General features: G+C 48.4%; 2 protein-coding genes across 5 annotated transcripts in view; one reads left to right on the top strand and one right to left on the bottom strand.

Moving 5' to 3' along the window:
* The window catches only part of CLUAP1 (clusterin associated protein 1), a 33,799-nt gene extending 23,112 nt beyond the window's left edge, over positions 1-10,687 (bottom strand). Inside the window, exons 1-5 of one of the 4 annotated variants that reach the window (XM_003417746.4) lie at positions 9,729-10,687; positions 7,491-7,602; positions 6,070-6,154; positions 5,011-5,190; positions 1,510-1,605 (exon numbers count right to left, since the gene is read on the bottom strand). In XM_003417746.4, coding sequence (XP_003417794.1) covers positions 1,510-1,605; positions 5,011-5,190; positions 6,070-6,154; positions 7,491-7,602; positions 9,729-9,750 — 495 coding nt within the window. In that variant the 5' untranslated portion in view covers positions 9,751-10,687. The other 3 variants (XM_010597356.3, XM_023557422.2, XM_064295492.1) reach the window with 3 other exon arrangements.
* A 3,960-nt stretch (positions 10,688-14,647) lies between these two features.
* C12H16orf90 (chromosome 12 C16orf90 homolog) lies at positions 14,648-19,242 on the top strand. The gene is made up of 3 exons (XM_064294790.1): positions 14,648-14,797; positions 16,810-17,233; positions 17,854-19,242. Exons 1-3 carry the CDS (start codon positions 14,648-14,650, stop codon positions 18,009-18,011), a joined length of 732 nt encoding a protein of 243 aa, XP_064150860.1. The 3' UTR covers positions 18,012-19,242.
* Positions 19,243-21,547: the final 2,305 nt, after the last annotated feature.

The raw sequence follows: 21,547 nt of genomic DNA, 5'->3' as shown, positions 1-21,547 counted from the left end.
GAAATGTTTGCTAAGTGTATGAAAAACAACTACTGGACAGGGGAATCTTCCTAAGAACCTGACTGTATCAGAATTTGAGAAGTACTCTATTCAGGGTCCTGCGGCTTCCTCAGAAACAGTTCAGCCATTGATTATTTCATTCTTTCATCACAGGACGGTGCTACAGGGTCCCTAATGGAATCCTGGTGACATCTCACGATGATGCCACAGCTCCACTGGCAATCAACAAGGTAGAAGCTCTTCTCTCTAGGTCTGTTAGCAACTAAGAATGGGACACGTGTATGTCTGCTCTATAAACACACAAACCATGGAAAACCTGGCGTTGCGTCATTAGTTATCTAAATCAGACCTTAGTGGCAGTTTTGTTCTGCCAACCAACCTTACCAGGTGGCAGCCACTAAGCTAACAAATCAAGAGCAGGGAAGGTGTCCTGGCACCCAAGTCTCTCTTCCCTACCTTGCCCACTTCCAGTTTGCTCCTAGGGCAGAAATGAAAAGCAGGAGGAAAAATGCCATTACACAATAGCAGGAATAGCAGAACACAGGCAAGGCAGCGGGACTTAAACAGTGGTCTTCAGGTATGGACTGGCATACCTGGATTGGCACACCTAAAGCCCTAGTGGGTGTCTTTTCATTTAATTTAAAAACACTGGATGCATGCTTCCAATGCCATTAATCCTTATGTGAACTTAAACGATGCTGTTTCTTCTTGAACCAGTGGTTCCCAAACCCTTCTGCACATTGGAATAACCTGGAGACCTTTAAAAGCAGATGCCTGCCTCACTGCCACACATTCTGATTCATCAGTACCGGGTATGACCTGGACAGCAGAATTTTTAAAATCTCCCCAGGTGATTCTAATGTCCTAAGGGTATGGGAACTACTCTCTTGAACTGCTACTTACATGAAGTAGATGGAGCATACTCCTTGGTTGGCATGGGCTAGAAGACCAAGAATGGAAAGTAAATTTCAACTGCACCATCAACTTCAGTTGGAAGACAGTGACCACCTAGAGCTGTGGTCCCCAGACTCTGCTGTGCATTAGAATCACCTGGGGAACTTTTAAAGCTTCCACTGTCTAGGTCACACTCCACCAATTAAATCAGAAAGGAAGGCAAGCATGAGTATTTTTTAAAGACCCCCGGGGTGACTGCAATGAGCAGTAAAGTTCGGGGACCCTTGGCTTAGAAGAGCACTTTACTGAGAGGAACACTGAGGCTGAGTTTACCAGGAAAAAGCATCACGGCCAACCCAGTCTGCCAAGTCTCGGCAACACGCCACATACCTGCCATTCCTGACCTAGGAGCAAAGATGTAACAGCAGAGTAGGGCCCCTAGGAGCAGTAATGGCAGCAGACATTGTGTATCACTTTCCATATGTTATTTAATTTAATGGTGACAGTTTAATAAAATCAAAACAACTAAAAAGGGAGAAACAACTGAAAAAGAAAATTTTGGAGAGAAAGCAGGCTGAGCAAAGAAAGGAACTATGTTATCTGAAGGCGGCCTACCCTCAACTCCACCTCCTTGCCCAGCAAGTCGTATAGCGACGCTCCTTTGGAGGTGATCTCGGAAGCAAGCTGCCTGGCTGCTTTCAAATCTGCAATCTGAAAGATAAATACAAAAACCAGAAACCTCAGTGACAAGTTCGTTGACAGGCTTTCAGAAATGCAGAACACCCCAAAAGAACCAGCCTGCCAGTATGAATTCCTACCTTCTGTCAGAACACCAGGCTACAGAACACATTTTCATGAGACACATATGTATGCCCTGCAAGACAGTGGTTCCCAAGACACCAACGTGGGAAACAGTCGTCTAAACACAAATAAGACCACTTCCCGGACACCTGGGTCTCCCGGAAAAAACAAACGTCAAGTCAGATTTAATCTGCAAAGAGGAGGTACAGAAGGCTGAAAGCCGACATGCTTCTGATGTGGGCTATGTCACAATAAAGTAGCCTGACCATAACCCGGTGACCAGAGGGAGGGGTAAGCTGAAGGACACATTTCCTGTTGCAGAATCCTGACACTCAATGTTTAACTATCTCTGCACTGTCCCTTCATCCTCTGCCTTCAGACTTTATGTCACAGGGTCACTGTGAGGCTCAACTGAGTCAGCAAACATAAGGGACAAACAGTGCCTGGTTGCACGATGGCAAAGTTATTATGAGGGTGAAGATGAGAGTATGGAGACAAGGATGCCAGGAAGAAGATGAGGGTGAGGATTAGGATGAAGATGAGGACGAGGAGGATAAAAGGAGAGGGAGGAAGAGGGCCCAGCATCTAGCCCTTTGCACAGGCTTTTTTCTTAGGATTTACACGTCACCCTCTTTTCCCTGAGTCTACCAAGTTCTTCTAAAGAGGCCAAACATAAACATTTCCTTGCTCTGTTCACTTCCCCTCTCTCCTGAACAACAAATTCCCACCTTCTTTTCTTTTCAAGGAGCCCTGGTGGTACAGTGATTAAGAGCTTGGCTGCTAACCTAAAAGTTGGTGGCTCCAACCCACCAGATGCTCAGGAGAAAAGACCTGACAATCTGCTCCTACGATTACAGTCTAGGAAACCCTACAGGACAGTTCTACTCTGTCACACAAGAACTGACTTGACAGCAAAGAAATTTCTTTTCAAACCCCCAGCAGCAGCAACAATGCCCCCTTTTTCACTCCTAGTTGATAACTTTCGTCCCATCTCTTTAGTCCTCCAGGACAATACTCCCTCTAGTTCTAGCTTCTTCTCTTACCTTGTTGTTGTTGTTAGATGCCACTGAATTGATTCCAACTCAAAGCAACCCCATAGGACAAGGGTAGAACTGCTCCATAGGTTTTCCAGGGCTGTAATCTTTACAGGAACAGATCATCAGGTCTTTTTTCCTGTGGAGCAGCTGGTGGGTTCGAATTGCTGACCTTTCGGTTAGCAGCCAAGTGCTTAAACTCTGTACCACCAGGGCTCCTTTCTTCTACCTTACTGGCAGCAAATTCCCAACTTTCTGTGCAGGCTTCTCCTCGTCCTCTCCACATCTCAATAATGGAGTGAGTTCACCAGAGTTGAGCCCCTGGACCTCTTTTCTGACCCCCTTCCTTCCTAACGTCATGGCTTTAATTCCACCCACATGCTGATGACTCCCCAACATCCATCTCCAGCTACAGCTCGCTTCTGAGACTCAGACATCCAACCACCTGCTCCATATACCCACTCTGATAGTTAACTGCCACCGCAAATTGAACATGTCCAAAACTAAACTCCTAATCTTCCCCGCAAAACCTGCTCCTTCCATACTCCTCACCATTTCAGTAAACGGCAATGTCATCCTTCCAGGTACCCAAGCCAAAAACTTTAGAGCTGTGATGTCAAATACAGTAGTCACTAGCTACATGTGGCTATTTTAAAACTTAATTACAATGAAATAAAATTTAAAACTCAGTTCCTTGGTCATGTGGCCAGTGGCTATTGTGTTGTATAATCCAGATACAGAACATGTCAATCATCACAGAAAGTTCTATTGGACAGTGCTGCTTCAGAATCATCCTTGCATCTTCTCATTTTCCCGCAACCCACATCCAATTCCATAAGATTTACCTTTAAAATACACTTGATTCCCTTTATTTTGGGGAGTTCTGCTCTACAAGTCGCTGTGAATACGGAACCATTGCTCCTAGGGGAAACACAGGGCTGGGGTCCTGCAAGTCTCTCTTCATGTTTTCATCAGCCAATCATTACATTACCCTGCTTTATTTGTGTTTCTGTTTAAAGACACCTTATTTAATACACTGTTGATCCACGAACATTGAACTCACAGCCAACAGCAACATAGCTCATGCATGATCAAAGTGTATCTAACACACACATTTTTCCTGTAAGGCACGTTACAGCTTTTCGCCCTCAGCAACACTAGACAGCACTTTAGCACTATACTTGGGAGGCATTTTAAACAGCAAAATGACCCACAAAAAGGGCAAACGTGAGAAAAACATGGCACTAGACTGCAAAATGGACACTTGTTTACAGTATGAGAGCTGACACAAGAAGGCAGTCTTGTTTGACTTCAGCTGGGAGTGAGCATGTTAGGCAACTCAAATATCTCGCTGCTCTGAGCGTGTCTGCAAACGACCGTGAAAGTGCCATGAGTGTTGATTTTAGCATTACAAACAAATTCTAGCAACCAGACAGGTTTGCAAAAACAGAATTCACGAAGAATGAGAATCAACTGGATGTTCCAAACCCCAGCCATTTCTCCCCCACCTCTCCCACAACCACTCTGGTCAAAGTCACCATCACCTCTTGCTTTCTAACGGGCCTCCCTGCTCCCACCCCTGCCTCCCTCGAGTTTGATCTCAGCCCAGCAGCCAGCATGATCATGCCAAATCATGTCATGCTTAGCTCAAAACCCAACAGTTTCCCATCTCAGAGTAAAGCCAAAGTCTCTGCTGTGGCTTACCAGGCACCACAGGGCCTGTCACAGCCCCCACCCTGACCTCACCTCCCTGTTCTCCTCACGTGTTCTCACTTTTCCTCAAACACAAAGTGAGCTCTTATCATGGGACACTCTTCCCCCTTCAACTGCATGGCATACTCCTTCCGTTCTTTAGATCTCTGAACACGCCATCCAATCCGCGACGCCTTCTTATCAAGACAACACCCCCGCATGTTCCGTTCCCTCCCCACTTTACAACTCTCCACAGCACTGACTCCACCTGACCTACCACACCTTATACTTTTTTATTATCTGACCTCCCCCCAACTAAGCAACCCAAGCAGAGGATTTCTGTCCTCTTTGTCCATGCGTGTATCTCCAGCGCTTGCAATAGTGCCCGGCAAATACCAAGCTTTCAATAATTAGCTGGCTTCACTTATTGTGACTTCTTTTATCCACACGCTGAGGAGCACAAAACTGATGAATTACCCTGAGTCAGGGAGTAGGGAAAGGAGCAGTGCTATGAGTACCAGATATAGCCACGTCAGAGTTTGAAAAACAAAAGTCCATTCCCTTACTGCAAGCCTTTCCTTTTCCTTACCTTTGAGCCCAGATCAAACTTGAACTTGCTGATATCTTCCTCTCCTATTTTCGAGCTCTCCATCCCTTTGGTCTTCATGGCGTTATAAAGGACGGATGTGATCTTCAGGAGTTCTTTAACCGCATACCCATCTGCTTGATAAAGCTTCTTAGTATTGAGTTTTATATGTGCTTTGGTGGCCTATTTCCAGAGCGAAAAAAAGAGTAAGGCCATTTCCACACAATGTCTAAACCAAATCCCATGCCAGTAATTTAAAATGTCTCTGCCAAAAACTGGGATATAATCTCATAGCATTAAGAGCTAAACGTACGAAGAGATTCAGATTGTAAGTGGGCATATAAATTGGTACAACCTTGATGGAGAGCAACTTGGTGATCACCATCAAAATCACAGATGCACATGCTCTCAGACCCAGCAATTCCAATCCTGACAACATACTCACATCAACCAAAGGATATGTATAGGTTATCCATTACAGTACTACTTCAAAGGGCAAACGCTGGAAACCTAATTGCCTATCTACATACTATTATATAGGTTACGGTACATCCATACCTAAGAATATGGTACATCCTTACTGGGGTCTGATAGAAACTGGAGAAACCCCCAAGACTATAGCCCTTCTAACTTGAATCTGAAGCCACTCATGGAGATCACCTTTCAGCCAAATAGTAGACAAGCCTATAAAACCAACAATAATACCTGTGAGGAAGATATTAAAAATAGTGGTTACTGGGAATAAGATTGGGCTGATGGTAGAAAGGATAGAAAGACATTTTACTCTATTCTGTTTCATGATATTTATTTATAGATCATGGGAAACATTACCTATTTAAGTATAAATACACAAACAAAACTCCTAACAAATAATGGAGGAGGGGAAAAAGAACTATGTTGGTAAAATGGCTCCACAGAAACCTGGTAATGGAATAGGTCTAGAAAAAGTCCTGGTAATGGAATAGGTCTAGAAAAAGTAACCTCAGTTTGAAAGTAGCCTTAATCAGGACTCATACCTAATTCATTTAATTTTGCAACTCCACAAAATTACCAAGAACTGACCATGAACTGGGCAATCGCCTTAATGAAGAAAACTCGGTCCTGTTCAGTCTCTACATCAGAAGGGATGTCTGTGTGAGGTTCATACCTACCAGAAAAAGAACACATGTCAATCGAGAGGCAAGTCCACAAGAGAAAGTGAGCACTGTGGGGGACAGTGGACCTGTAACATGAAGCTCTCAAGTCCCCAGCTATGGCGGTAGAATAAGAGACACCTCAACAGTAATACAAAATACTTACCAAACGTCCAAGGCAGCAAATCACCACTTAGGAACAGGTTTAACTGATTTCCAAGTTCAAATGGGGCTCAGCTCACAAAATTAAATCTATCTCAGACCTCACAGTTTCATTCAAATAATGAGAACCATAATTCTGGCTGACAACCCTTAGTCCAGAGACAGGCTCTACGGCTAATTAGTTAACTTTAAGAAGCAACCGACAACAACAAAATAAATAAAATTCACAGAAAAAAAAAAAAAAATAGAAATACTTTGTGTTACAAGCATGGGAATGTTCCCAATACATTTTGTGAGTAAGAAAATAATGTACAGTTTCTCCCATTCAGGTACACAAATCAAAAGAGTTTTACATATTTTCAAAGCATGCTTTGCATTACAAGGACAGGAGAGTTCTCAACACATTGTGGAAAAGAAAGAAAAGCAGCAGCAACCGAGTTATTGAAGTCACTTTTTGAGTTATTGATGATCCACCAGAAGTCAGCAAACTGTAGCCTTCAGCCTGGTTTTTGTACAGCCTATGAGTGGAAACCCTGGTGGCGTAGTGATTAAGCACTACGGCTGCTAATCAAGAGGCTGGCAGTTTGAATCCACCAGGTGCTCCTTGGAAACTCTATCGGGCAGTTCTACTCTGTCCTGTAAGGTCACTATGAGTCGGAATCGACTCAATAGCAGTGGGTTTGGTTTTGGTTTTGGGTGAGCTAAGAATGGTCTGCACATTTATAAAGGACTGTATAAAACAAAGAAAAATAGCAAGAGAGATCTTAATGTAGCCTGCAAAGCCTAAAATATTTTCTATGTGTCCCATTACAGAAAAAGTTAGCCAATCCCTGAATCATATTAGATTTTTCACGCAAAGGAAAATCTAAAGATTCCTAACCCAGCGTACTCATGAGAGGATATGGAGAGGTTCCTGCCACTCTCTCTGCATAAGAGGATGAAAACAGCCTGGGTCAGCACTCTGGTGTCTTCTCCCATTGAGAAATCATCTCCTTTCACCACTATCTGGTGTGTTCTCTCCATGGCGTTCTTTAAACTCAGCTGATTTTTAAGAGGCTACAACAGAATCTGTTAAACCCAAATTTTACTGAACTCTTCCTTTTGCTTCACAACAGTACACTATTGCTAGGTAGCTAATAAATAAAGTCTAGTATTCATCCTCAGACCTTAATTAAGTGCAGTTCTAACCTTTTCACAAGCCAGAGAAGCACTTCAGATACAAGTCCAAAGTTGGGCGTGCGGAAGTTCTCCATAGAAATATGCCGAGGATATCCTAAGGCTCTCATCATCTCTGTGAAATCTGTCCGAGGCAAAAGACAATTCAGTCAGCTCCTCCTCAAACAGCAACTTCTTACTCATTGACAAATTTACTTTACTTTCCTTCTTAATCCCCACCTATTAGTATTTTTAGGAACTATTTATCAACTCACGAGGAGGGAAAGAAAAAAGGAGATAAGATATAAAATACCTAATATGCTACCTCCAAAACATTTATTTAAGTTCAATGGGAGAAGTGGTGTAAGGTATTAAAATGAGGTTCAAGGATTGGCTATGAATTTAATTTCTCTCTTTAATACCTTATTTTTCTCTTTTACATTCCGTAGTGCAGTACTGGCCCTCCCTAAACTTTGATGGAGGAGAAGCCTGTCTTGTGCACCTATCTTGCACAATGTACAGTCACCAAGTACCCTCAAATCCCATAGGGCATAATTCACACCAAGGTGCTAGTAGCTGCATCAACAAAATGTGATGCCTTTTCCTATCTTGTAGGAAAAAGAGCAATTCAAAACGGAAAGGAATAGTCTCTAATGGAGAATTTTCATGCACCATCAAGTAGGGAGAAAATGGGCCTTAAAGAGGTCTCTCAGGTCACACCACAGTGGTAATCACATGTTACACCTATGCAGGTGGGACCAGTGGGCTAAACTGCTTCAGGTTCATAAAACAATAGTGCATAAAAGGCAACAGATTTTGAGTCACAGTTAGATGTTTTAATCATTAGTTCCACCCAGTTCTGGCTGGGTAACCTAAGGCAATTTACTTTACACCTCTGTGCCTCAAAGTATTTCATCCAAGTACCCGTCACTGGGCAGCCCAAATGGCTAAGCACTTGACTACTTGCCTAAAGGCTGGCAGCTTGAACCTACTCAGAGGCACCTCAGAAGACAAGCCTGGCAGTCTACTTCTGAAAGCTCAGACTTGAAAACCTTACTGAACACAGTTTTACTCGGACACGCTTGGGGTTCCCATAAGTCAGAACCAACTCGATGGCAACTAACACCACTGCCATCTTACCTTTAAAATGAGATCTAAAATAAGATATTGAATGTAATACACCTGGTGTGGAACAGATACCCCCCAAAGTACCAAACAAAACCAAACCAGTTGCCGTGGAGTCGATTCCAATTCATGGTGACCCCGTGTATTGTAGAACAGAGTTGAACTCTAGGGTTTTCAGTGGCTGTGATCTTTCAGAAGTAGACTGCGAAGCCTTTATTCCAAGGCGCCTGCGGGATGGGTTCAAATCACCAACCTTTCCTTTAGCAGGTGAGCACTTAACCATTTTGCATCACCTAAGGACTCCATTCCTCAAAGTAGTAGTAACTAATACTCTTATCCCCATTCCTCCATTTCCCTGCCCTCTTAGCAAAGTGCTCCAGTTCCCTTCTTTTCCTACCCTCATGCCCAGGACCCCTCTTCCCTTCTCCTCAGCAGCTGTTTCAGAAAGGATGCAGGCTGTGGAGGCAGACTAACTGAATTCAAATTCCAGCGCCACCTCTTAACACCTGCATCACTAAAAAAAAAAGGTTAATTGGCCTTTCTGTGCCCCCTGCCTCATCTCTAGATATAGTACGCACAGAGTTGTTGAAGAGGTTATATGAAATATGTAGAACAGTACTTGGCAGATCTTAAAAACCCAAAAAAAAAAAAGAAAGTTAGCTGTGATTATTACTATTATCCACCCTTCTGCTCGGTTTTAACATGCGTTTCTCTAAGCTTACACAGCCCAAAAACAGTTTCTTCACTAACTCTGAGACTACCTACACATACCTATGTAAATTAAAATTAGATAAAGTTAAAAATTTAGTTTCCCAGCCGCCGTAGTCACATTTCAAGTGTTCGATAGCCTCATGTGGTCACTGGCAGATACAGAACTTTCCACCATCGCAGAAAGTTCTATATTGGGGAGGGCTGGTGCACTCCGCCTGGGTTGCGGCAGGGGGCCAGGAACAGTACCCAAGGCACGGAAGCCCGAGAGGGGGGTGCTGGCAGAGCCGGGGGTGGACCGGAGGTACTACCGGCGTCCCAGACCCGAGGGGCGCTCGGCAGCGCGGGGTACGGATAGGGACTCAGGCAGTGGACCCGGCAGGTCAGGCCGGAGCTCTGAGGCGCTCAAGGGCCGCACGGCACAAGAGGTAGCCTTACTGCGGAGATCGCGGAAAGACATGGCGCTCTGGTCCCCAGCAGCTCCGGGTCACCGCTGCCGCTAGCCAACCCCTCAGCACTCACAAGCCGAGAGCTCGCGGGTCTCCATAACAACCAACGGACAGCGCGCGGCTGGGGCCAAAAAGAAGCGGCATGCAAAGAGGCTGGGCCACGTGCGCACGCGCAGAAGGGACACCCGGCAGGTAGACCTCCAAAAGGCTGAGGGCCTCATTTGGCACTCACTGAGGTTGTGCCTGGCACTGTGCTAGGCGTTTTACACTGTAAAGAATGTACTGCAAGCCATAAGAGAAATGCAGATCAAAATTACAATGAGATTTCTTCTCACTCCAACAAGGCTGGCATTAATCCAGAAAACACAGAATAATAAATGTTGGTGAGGCTGTGGAGAGATTGCAACACTTATACACTGCTGGTAGAAATGTCAAATGATACAACCACTTTGGAAATCCATTTGGCACTTCCTTAAACAGCTAAAGATAGAACTACCATACGATCCAGCAATCCCACTCCTTGCAATATACCCTAGAGAAATAAGAGCCTTTACACGAACAGATAAATGCACACCTATGTTGACTGCAGCACTGTTTACAATAGCAAAAAGATGGAAGCAACCAAGGTGCCCATCAACGGATGGATGGATAAATTATGGTATATTCACACAATGGAATACGGCACATCGATAAAGAACAATGATGAATCCATGAAACATTTCATAACATGGAGGAATCTGGAAAGCATTATGCTGAGTGAAATTAGTTGCAAAAGGACAAATACTGTATAAGGCCACTATTATAAGAACTTGAGAAATAGTTTAAACTGAGAAGAAAACATTCTTTTTTTTTTTTATTAACTTTTATTGAGCTTCAAGTGAACGTTTACAATTCAAGTCAGTCTGTCACATATAAGTTTACGTACATCTTACTCCGTACTCCCACTCGCTCTCCCCCTAATGAGTCAGCCCTTCCAGTCTCTCCTTTTGTGACAATTTTGCCAGCTTCCCACTCTCTCTATCCTCCCATCCCCCCTCCAGACAGGAGATGCCAACACAGTCTCAAGTGTCCACCTGATATTATTAGCTCACTCTTCATCAGCATCTCTCTCCCACCCACTGTCCAGTCCCTTTCATGTCTGATGAATTGTCTTCAGGGATGGTTCCCGTCCTGTGCCAACAGAAGGTTTGGGGACCATGGCCGCCGGGATTCCTCTAGTCTCAGTCAGACCATTAAGTATGATCTTTTTATGAGAATTTGGGGTCTGCATCCCACTGATCTCCTGCTCCCTCAGGGGTTCTCTGTTCTGGTCCCTGTCAGGGCAGTCATCGATTGTAGCCAGGCACCAACTAGTTCTTCTGGTCTCAGGATGATGTAGGTCTCTGGTTCATGTGGCCCTTTCTGTCTCTTGGGCTCTTAGTTGTTGTGTGACCTTGGTGTTCTTCATTCTCCTTTGATCCAGGTGGATTGAGACCAATTGATGCATCTTAGATGGCCGCTTGTTAGCATTTAAGACCCCAGACGCCACATTTCAAAGTGGGATGCAGAATGTTTTCATAACAGAATTATTTTGCCAATTGACTTAGAAGTCCCCTTAAACCATGGTCCCCAAACCTCCGCCCTTGCTCCGCTGACCTTTGAAGCATTCATTTTATCCCGGAAACTTCTTTGCTTTTGGTCCAGTCCAGTTGAGCTGACCTTCCATGTATTGAGTGTTGTCCTTCCCTTCACCTAAAGCAGTTCTTATCTCCTAATTAATCAATAAAAAACCCTCTCCCTCCCTCCCTCCCCCCGCCCCCCCCGTAACCGCAAAAGTATGTGTTCTTCTCAGTTTTTACTATTTCTCAAGATCTTATAATAGTGGTCTTATACAGTATTTGTCCTTTTGCCTCTGACTAATTTCGCTCAGCATAATGCCTTCCAGGTTCCTCCATGTTATGAAATGTTTCACAGATTCGTCACTGTTCTTTATCGATGCGTAGTATTCCATTGTGTGAATATACCATAATTTATTTAATCATTCATCCGTTGATGGACACCTTGGTTGCTTCCAGCTTTTTGCTATTGTAAACAGAGCTGCAATAAACATGGGTGCGCATATATCTGTTTGTGTGAAGGCTCTTGTTTCTCTAGGGTATATTCCGAGGAGTGGGATTTCTGGGTTGTATGGTAGTTCTATTTCTAACTGTTTAAGATAACGCCAGATAGATTTCCAAAGTGGTTGTACCATTTTACATTCCCACCAGCAGTGTATAAGAGTTCCGATCTCTCCGCAGGAGAAAACATTCTTTTGTGGTTACGAGAGGAGGGAGGGTGAAGATGGGAGAGGGGTATTCATTAATTAGATGGTAGATAAGAACCACTTCAGGTGAAGGGAAAGACAACATGCAATACAGGTGAGGTCAGCACAACTGGACTAAACCAAAAGCAAAGAAGTTTCCTGAATAAACTGAATGCTTTGAAGGCCAGTGTAGCAGGGGCAGAGGTTTGGGGACCATGATTTCAGGGGACATCTAAGTTAATTGGCATAATAAAATCTATTAAGAAAACATTCTGCATCCCCCTTTGAAGAGTGGCATATGGGGTCTTAAATGCTAGCAAGCAGCCATCTAAGAAGCATCGATTGGTCTCAACCCATCTGGAGCAAAAGAGAATGAAGAACACCAAGGACACAAGGTGATTACGAGCCCATGAGACAGGAAGGGCCACATGAACCAGAGACTACATCATCCTGAGACCAGAAGAACTAGATGGTGCCCGGCTACAACTGATGACTGCCCTGACAGGGAACACAACAGAGAACCCCTGAGGGAGCAGGACAGCAGTGGGATGCAGACCCCAAATTCTCATAAAAAGACCAGACTTAATGGTTTGACTGAGACTGGAAGGACCCTGGTGGTCACGGCCCCCAGACCTTCTGTTGGCCCAGGACAGGAACCATTCCTGAAGCCAAGTCTTCAGACATGGATTGGACTGGACAATGGGTTGGAGAGGGATGCTGGTGAAGAGTGAGCTTCTTGGATCAGGTGGACACTTGAGACTATGTTGGCATCTGCTGCCTGGAGGGGAGATGAGAAGATAGAGGGGGTTAGAAGCTGGTGAAATGGACAGGAAAAGAGAGAGTGGGCTGTCTCATGAGGGGGAGAGCAATTGGGAGTATGTAGCAAGGTATATAAGTTTTTGGGTGAGAGACTGACTTGATTTGTAAACTTTCACTTAAAGCACAGTAAAAATTATTAAAAAAAAAAAAAAAAAAGAAAGAATGTACTACAATCTCATGAAGCCTGAAGAAAAGGGTTTGCCCCACATCCGTGACCGGCAAGGCTGCCAGTGGTGGACCCCCCGCCCAGGAAGAGCAACACAGCGTTGAGAAACCGGCGGGCCCTGGTCCTGTGCATATGCAGCCTGCTCCACGTCACCACAGGCCAGAAATCGTTCCAGGGCCTCGCAGGTTTAAGAAGACTGTTGTCATGGCAACCCCCCCCCCCCCGCTTGTCTTTCTGTCTCTCCCCTTCTCTCAGCCAGGAGGGGCGCATTATTGAAGTGACAAAACTATCCTATATCTTGGGTGAGATGGTGTATATGTGACAGTAGGCATTTGTCCAAACTCATAGAACTCCAGCACAATGTTGAATAGAAGTGCTGAGAGCGAACGTTATTGTCTTGATCCTGATTTTAGAGGGAAAGCATAATCTTTCACCGTTAAGTATGATATTAGATGTAGGTCTCCGAGTGTTGTTTTTTTAACTTATTTTCTATTGAGATACAATTTATATGTCATAAAATTCACCCTTTTAAAGTATACAATCCAGTGGCTTTTAGTATATTCACAAAGTATGAAACCACCACTATCTAATTCCAAAACATTTTCATTTACCTAGAAAGAAACCCTGTCCTTATTAGTAGTCACTTCCAGGGCTTCCAACCAGTTCGTTCCGGTTCAAACCACTGCTAAGAATGTGCATTTCTAACAAGTGCCCAGAAACTTATACAAAAGAATCACCTGGGGAATCTTGTTAAAATGTAGATTCTGATTCAGTATATCTGGGGTGTAAATGCAAACTCTTAGCAGGGGTTTGAACTGGAGAGAGAATACCCACCCACCCAGTGCCCGGAGAAAGAATAGGCTCCAGATTCTCTCCCCATTCCTCCTTCCCTCCAGACCCTGGTAACTACTAATCTGCTTTCTGTTCTCTATTGATTTCACTAATCTGGACGTTTCATGGACATTTCATTTATTGGAATCATACAATATGTGGGCTTTTGTGTCTGGCTTGTTTCACTCAGCATAATGGTTTCAAGGCTTATCCATGTTGTAGCATATATACAACAGTGCTTCACTCCTTTTTATGGCTGAGAACTATGTCATTGTGTGGATATACCACATTTTACGTCTCTATTCATTAGCTGAACATCTGGGTTGTTCCAGTTTGGGGTTGTCGTGAGTAATGCTGCTCTGAACATTTGTGTACAAGTTTTTGTGTGGACTTATGCTTTTCTCTTGGGTATATACCTAGGAGGGGAATTGCTGGGTCATATAGTAACGCTGCGGCACTGGGTGCTAACCAAGAGGTCTGCAGTTCAAATCTACTAGCTGCTCCTTGGAAACCCTATGGGGCAGTTCTACTCTATCCTATAGGATCGCTATGAGTTGGAATCAACTCAGCAGCAACGGGTTTGGTTTGGATTTTTATAGTAACTCTATATTTAACTTTTTGAGCAATTGCCAGACCATTTTCCAAATTGGCTGCACTATTTTACATTCCCACCAGCAACGTATGAGTTTTCCCCTTGGTTTTCAGTTTCTCTAAATTATTTTGGCATTTGGGTTTTGCTTTTTTTTTTTTTTTTTTTTTAAGAGAGACCCATCTTCGGCATCTTCCTTGTCCTAGAGCGTTTTTTCCTGGCATGCCTCTAGGTGCTGCTGTCACCCTTCTGATGGTGCCTCAGCTGCTGTGCCTGGGCATAGGCACGTCTGGGGGCCCCAGGCTACCCACCCTCTGCCAGAGCTCTTTTCACCACAGCTGGAGGGGCCAGACCTTTGCCAATTTGGTTCGGGTGAGTCCGAATCATCCTCATCATTGTAGATGTGCCAGATTCCAAGCTAGATAATTCTTGGGCATTGTGTCATCCAATCCACACAACACCTCGTATTTTGTTGTTGTTATTGTTAGTTGCCACCAAGTTGACCCTGACTCATGGCAACTCCATGTGTGCGGAGTAGAACTGCTCCATAGGATTTTCAAGGCTGTGACCTTTCAGAAGCAGATCACCAGGCCTATGTTTTGAAACACCTTTGGTTGGGTTCAAATCACCAACCTTTCAACTAGTGGCTGAATGCTTAACTGTTTGTTCCACCCAGGGAACCCCCGCTCCCCGTATTTCACTTACAGGGTAATGGACAGTTAGAAAACATACATGAGGTGCCCAGTCACCCAGAACCACCTACTCAGCATGCTCAAAGCACTGACCCAGGTTTCACCAGGTCTGCACCCTTAAACTCCATTTTCTGCCCACAAATGAGGAAACTGAGGTTCCAGCGGTCACCCCAGTGAGTGACTCTCCAGCCTGCCAGAGCTAAGTCTGTTTTGTGTGGCCTGTCCCAAGCTAGAGTGATCAGGGACTCCTCGAGGGGTCGGACCCCTTCCCTTGCCTCCCTCCCACCTTGATGCTGCCTGCCCTGAGCATCCTCCTCCTCCAAACTAGGGGTCCAGGAAGGCTGGGAGTCTTCCCTTTGATGTCATAAGGGGTGGTTGCCACAGAGACCTGCAGACCCACCCCCTAGGCAGGGAGAACAAGGTCCTGCTGCACAGGAGGGTGGCAGCTCCTCCCCCACCACGCTGGCCCTCCATGGAAGCCTTGGTCTGTGCGTTCTCTGAGCTGCGCATAAGAGAAGGTGCCGGGCTGCAGGGAGGAGAGGGAGGCCGAGAGATGTTCTCCTGTCCTAACCTAGGCCCAAAGCCACCAGGCTAGCCTGAGGGACATGCATGCTTGGGAGAGGTGAATGGCCATGGTCCAAGCGGTGTGACCTTGGGATGGCCACTTCCTTCTGGACCCGCTATGCAAGTTCTATACTGGGACCAAAATACTCTTTCTGGAGTAGGGGGAGAAAAGGAGTGGCAGAAAGAGCTTGGAGTCCTGAAAAGGGTCTTGGGACCAAGGTCTTAACTTTCTTAGACCTTAGACCTCATTGTAGCTTGGAAGAAGGAAGAGGAGCAACATGTGAAAGAGAGGTGTGTGTGTGTGTGTGTGTGTGTGAGAGTGTGCGTGTGAGAGAGAGGATGTATATGTGTGTAAGAGTGTGTGTGAGAGAGAGTGTGTGCTAGGGTGTGTGTGTGAGGGTGAAGATGTGTGTGTATGTGTGAGAGGGTGTGTGTGAGGGTGTGTGGTAGACAGAGAGAAGGCGTGTGTGTGAGAGGGTGTATGTGTGAGAGAGGGTGTGTGTGTGAGAGAAAGTGTGTGTGAGTGTGTGTATGTGAAAGAATGTGTCTATGAGAGAGGGTGTGTATCAGAGAGAGGGCGTATGTGAGGGTGAGGCTGTGTGGTGGGGGGAGAAAGAGGGTGTGTGTGTGAGAGGGTGTGTGTGAGAGAGAGACTGTGTGTGTGTGAGACAGGGTGTGTGTGTGTGAGAGAGGGCGTGTGTGAGAGGATGTGTGTGTGAGAGGGTGTGTGTGTGTGTGAGAGAGGGTATGTATGTGTGAGAGGGTGTGTGTGTGTGAGAGAGGGTATGTATGTGTGAGAGGGTGTGTGTGTGTGAGAGAGGGTATGTATGTGTTAGAGGGTGTGTGTTTGAGAGAGCATATGTGTGTGTGTGAGAGGGTGTGTGTGTGTGTGTGTGTGAGAGAGGGTATATATGTGAGAGAGAGAGGGTGTATGTGTGTGTATGTGTGAGAAAGAGAGGATGTGTGTGTGTGTGAGGTAGTATGTGTGTTTGAGAGAGAGGGTGTATGTGTGTGTGAGAAAGAGGATGTGGCAGGGGAGAGGGCAGGAGACTGAGGCCATTTAACAGACCAGTAAGCCGAGGCTCAGCAGGCAGGCTGGAGACAGTGCCCATCACAAGCTGGCCTTAGAGGCCTGTGTCTGTCCTCCCTTGCAGCTGCTGGTCAGCTAGCCACCACCCTCTCACTCCATCTTCCACAGATGCAGTGAGTTGGGCCCGAGGACGTCCCAGCCACCCCGACACGCCCCCCAACATCTACGAGGGAGGGCTGGGGGCCCAGCAGCAGCAGTGCCTCAGTGCCCAGGGGAGCAAGCCCAAGAACTTCCGGCTGCGCCACCTCCGGGGCCTGGCGCTCTACCTGCCAGCCCACATGCAGCCCGCTGGCCAGTGTGAGAGCCACTGGCTGGGTCGGCTCCTGGCCGGGGGCTGCCTCCCACGGCCTGAGGGCATGACCTGGCCCCAAGACTGGCCACAGAGGACTCTGGGTCGAGGTAATAGGCACTGCCTAGCCCTTCTGGAAGCCCGGCTGCCCAGGGACAGCCTGGGAAACACAGGTGAGCCGTGTGGAGGCGGAGCTAGGGGTGGAGCTGGGGCAGGGGAGGGGCTAGGGGAGGAGGAGGGCTGGGTAGGGGCTCAGGATGAATCCTTCTCCACCCCCAAGCCTCTTGGGCATCTGATGGTGACTAGGAAAGGACAGTGGACTGGATACCCCAAGGAGACATCATGCCCCAGAGGGCCAGAGCCCCATGAATCTGTCGCCCTCCCTGTGCCCCGCCCTAGGTTTAGACCACTGATGTCCCCAAGCCCATGGCCCAGGGGGTCTCAGTGGGGGAAGCCCAGGGCTGGGCAGGGCCTTGAGCTTCATTTGGCGCAAGAGTGTGAAGGCAAAGGGGGTGGTCTGCAATCAGAGTCCTGGGCTCTGTCCAGCTCTGGTCCCAGAGGGACCTTGGACTCTTCCCTGGCCAGGCCTCAGTTTCCCCATTTGTAAAATGAGGGACTCTGGTTAGATGAGGGCCCTTCCAGCTTGCACCATCTGCTTCCTCCTCCCGCCCCAGTGGATTCCCTTTAAGGAAGAAGACCCAGTTCCCTCCCCTTCGAGTCCGAGGGGTCCAGGGTGGACTGGCAGCCTCACAGGTCACCGTGAGTGACTCCTCCCTCTCTTCCCTTTCCACAGCCTCCAGCTCCAGCATGGACCCGGCCAAGGGTGTCCCCTCCCAGCCTGGTCCCCCTGAGGGCTTAGGGCTCAGGCCAAAGAGGTCCCGGGGGGCCTTTGAGGAGTCCCCATGTCCCTTGTGCAAGAGAACCCGCTCTAGGGTCCTGGAGAGGCCGTAGGGATCCCGAGTGCAGGGCTGGTTCTCCCAACTCCAGGACAGGAGGGGCAAGCATGGCGAGGTGGAGCCCCCACCAGAAACCCTCCTGCACCCCAGACAGCCCAGCCCCAGAGCCTGGGCGGCCTCAGGAGAGTGAGGGAGGAGGGAGGAGGAGGTCCTGCGGCAAAACAGAAGCATGGGCCTGCCCTTGCAGGCTGCTCAAACTCACGTCAGCCACTGGTACCCGGGAGGTCAGGCCGCTTGGAGAATCGGGCCTCCTAGTGGTCGGGGAGTCACAGGTCTAAGTCTCAATAAAAGCCGCGGCCTACACCTCCTCGTCCCTCTGTTACCAGGTCAATTCAGTTAGACAAACAGCCCACTGGCCCCTGCTTTCTGAGAGCCAGGTTCAGTGTCCAATCTGGGAAAGGGTCCACAGCATTCCCTGCCCTTGACTGTTGGCACAGAGACAAAGCTGGGAGTCACATCCAGGGCAGAGGGGCACCTGGATGCTGGTGGAGCATCACAGAAGAGGGACTCAGGGAAGACTTCCTGGAGGAGGCACTTCCAAGCTTGGCTCTAAAGGATGGGCAGGGTCTCAGCAGCCCCAAGCTCAGGGCATGGCAGTCCTGGCAGAGTGGCCGAGAGAACAAAGGGGCCGGTTTTAGGGAGGAAAGTAGTTTCCAAACCTGGGCAGACGTCCTGCCTTGGCCCCCACAATGCCCCTCACCATGGGCTTGGGTAAGTTCGCTGCTCTCTGGGGACCCATGCTCCCCTGTCCCTAGGTAGGACCTGCACAGCCCTTCTCCCCAGGTGAGCTGACTCCAGGCACAAGGGCCTGGGCTCCCAGTGTTCCAGAGTGTTTCAGCTTCAGCGCTGTTGACATTAGGGTCAGGTCATTCTCTGCTGTGGGGGGGCTGTCCTGTGCATTGCAGGATGTTGAGTAGCATCCCTGGCTTCCACCCACCAGATGCCAGTAGCACCCCTTTCCCCAGGCATGACAACTAAAGATGTCTCCAGATATTGCTCAGTGTCTCCTGGAAGGAAATTGTCTGGGGTGAGATCAATGCCTTATACACTGGGCCTCAGCCTAAGGAGGTCCCTGTGAAGCCAGAAAAGAATGGAAGACCCAGACTAGCCACAGTGACCCTTGGCCATCTGGCTGACCTTCTGCTCCAGTAGCCTGGGTCATGTTAGGGCCAAGACCACATGTGATGGTGTTGAGGACACCTCTGGACACAGGACAGCTGGGTTCCAGCAGCAGGGGACACTCCCTTAGGCCCCTCCTTTCCCTTGTACCCTAGTTCATCCTTGGACATTTCACAGTGGGACAGCTGATCCTGGGGACTTCAGTCCTTGGGTACAGCCCTGGGTGACGGGAGCTGAGCTTGTAGCAGCCAGAGAGCAGCCCCCAGGAGTGATGAGAGTGCATGTGTTTACACACTCTACCAAGAACAGCTGGGCCTGGGGCAGGTGTGTGTGTAGTGGAAGGGGCTGCCCAGTTGGTCCACCAGATCAGTCACATGGGGTGGCACAAAGGCAACCCTCTTTTCCTCCCAAGACACACCCAGCTGGACCTGAAAGACCACTACTCAAGACAGACGTGAAGGAGGCTGTCCAGGAAACAGAAAAGGGACACGTGCTCCAGCCACCAGCCGAGGACTGTGTGGTGGGGACTGCTGCCCAAGAGCATGGCAGAAGTGACATCCCACCAGATGCCAGGCCATGCAGAAGACATCAGTGTGGGTTTAAGCTGATTGGTCCTTGGAGACTGTAGGGGCCAAATCCTCTCACTCTTGAAGACCTGAAGCTCAGAGAGGACCAGGGTCCACATCTTGGGTTGGCAGCCACTTTGGTGCCTGGAATGAACAAGGTGTCCCTGGATTCTAGCCCATGGGTAGCCCCTTCCCCTTGCATGGGGACTGGCTCTGGGTCTTGCTTTTACCAACCGAATGTGGCTGAAGTGACCTGGTGCCAGTTCTGGGCCTTGAGAAGACTGGAATCTTCCAACATGTGCCCTGGGGGGAGTGAGTGGTGACAGAAAGAGTTGGACTGTCCTGAGATCACCAGAATGTGGGAAAGCAACCCTGCCCCAGAGAGGCCACAGTCATGGCTAGCACCCACGTTAGGACTATCTTAGAATTTGTCCTCTAGTCCCCACCAACCCCTGCCCCAATTGCAGAGTTGTCAGCAGATAAAAAAAAAAGGTTGTTGCTTATGGCCTAAGTGAAGCTTGGGGTGGTCTGTCACACATCCACAGATAACCACTGCCCAGAGCCTTTCCCCTGGGAGACAGACATGTCACCCCAAAGAAAGCTGGCCTCTCAACAGTTCTTCCTCAAGACCTCACAGGCTTTCCCGACAGCCTGAGAAGCACAAAAGCCACAGGCACAGCATGCTGAAGGAAGCAACTGACACAGATGAAGAGTCCCCCTCAGCCTTGAACAGGCAGACACTCTGCCAAGGCCCATCCACCACCCTGGAACACTCCCTCTGCCCTCTTGAGTCCCTGAACCTCCAGCAGGCTTGCACTGGGCAACAGGGTGTCTAAGCCCTTGGGGAGCCAGTGTCAGAGTACAAAGGGCCCTGGAATGGACTGTTAAACAGTTCTTCAGCCCTCCCCCCCACCACGGGAGACCTGCAGGCGCTTGGGGTCGCAAACATTCCCCACCCTCATCCCAGCACAGGTCCCAGCATGGGTTGGAGAGCTGGCTCCCTTCAGGGCAGGCTCTGTCCTCAGTCCTGTGCGGGTGGCTCTGAGTCCCACTTGGCCCTGGACCCCCCTGCCAGCACCTCACACCCTTGTTCTCCCCCAAGCACAGGGCTGGGATGCACTGGCTTGTTCTTGGTCATGCCAGACAGGGCCATGGCTGTCCCCGGGGCCTGGCTCAGCCCAAGCCCCACCCAGCAAGCTGACATTTGGTCACGCAATTGCCCCGGGCCCCAAGAGTCACCCCGTGGCCTGATAACCAGTCATGTGACTCAGCAGCACAGGGACGCTCCTAGGGGGTCACAGGTCCCTGCAAGGGCTCACCCGGCAAAGCTCACCCTGGGTGGGGGCCTGAGGCTCTGGCAGACCCACTGGCTACAGGTGCCTCCTGGCAGGTCCCAGCCAACTCCATGACCTCCCTGGACCCCATCAGGGCCTCTCGCTGTGTGGTGACTCACTCAGGCCTAGATATGCAAAAGCCTAAGACATCCTCCCCAGGGAGGGATTGGGGGAGGGTACCCAGTCCCTGGGGGGCAGTTGGCTGAGGTTGGAAGTGCAAGAACAGAGTGGGGACACACGTCCAGACTTGGGTCAGAATCCCCGGCCCACCACTGATGAGACGCGGGGCTCTTGGGTAACTGCCCCAGCCTATTTTCCTCGTCTGTCTAATGGGGAGAACAAACCCCTCCCCTCAGGATGGTCAGAAGTTTCAGAAAGGCTGGTGGAATCACCTGGCCCTGTGCTAGGCCCAGCCAGGTACTGGACAAGCTGGTGCTCCCCCTGGGCTCCCAATATCGGGTGTCCTGGCCTGGTATCCCTCCCCAGACTCCAGGGTATGTGGTTGAGTCACT

The sequence above is a fragment of the Loxodonta africana genome, chromosome 12 (genome assembly GCF_030014295.1).
Source record: "Loxodonta africana isolate mLoxAfr1 chromosome 12, mLoxAfr1.hap2, whole genome shotgun sequence".
In the NCBI taxonomy this organism is placed as follows: Eukaryota; Metazoa; Chordata; class Mammalia; order Proboscidea; family Elephantidae; genus Loxodonta; species Loxodonta africana.
Note: the sequence above shows the minus strand (reverse complement) of the source record. Positions and strands in the feature narration are given on the sequence as shown.

Coding starts and splice junctions, on each gene's coding strand:
- C12H16orf90 (XM_064294790.1), top strand. CDS start 14,648: ATGCCTCTAGGTGCTGCTGTCACCCTTCTGATGGTGCCTCAGCTGCTG. Junction 14,798..16,809: donor CCTTTGCCAATTTGGTTCGG/GTGAGTCCGAAT, acceptor AGCTGGCCTTAG/AGGCCTGTGTCTGTCCTCCC. Junction 17,234..17,853: donor GGACAGCCTGGGAAACACAG/GTGAGCCGTGTG, acceptor CCCTTTCCACAG/CCTCCAGCTCCAGCATGGAC.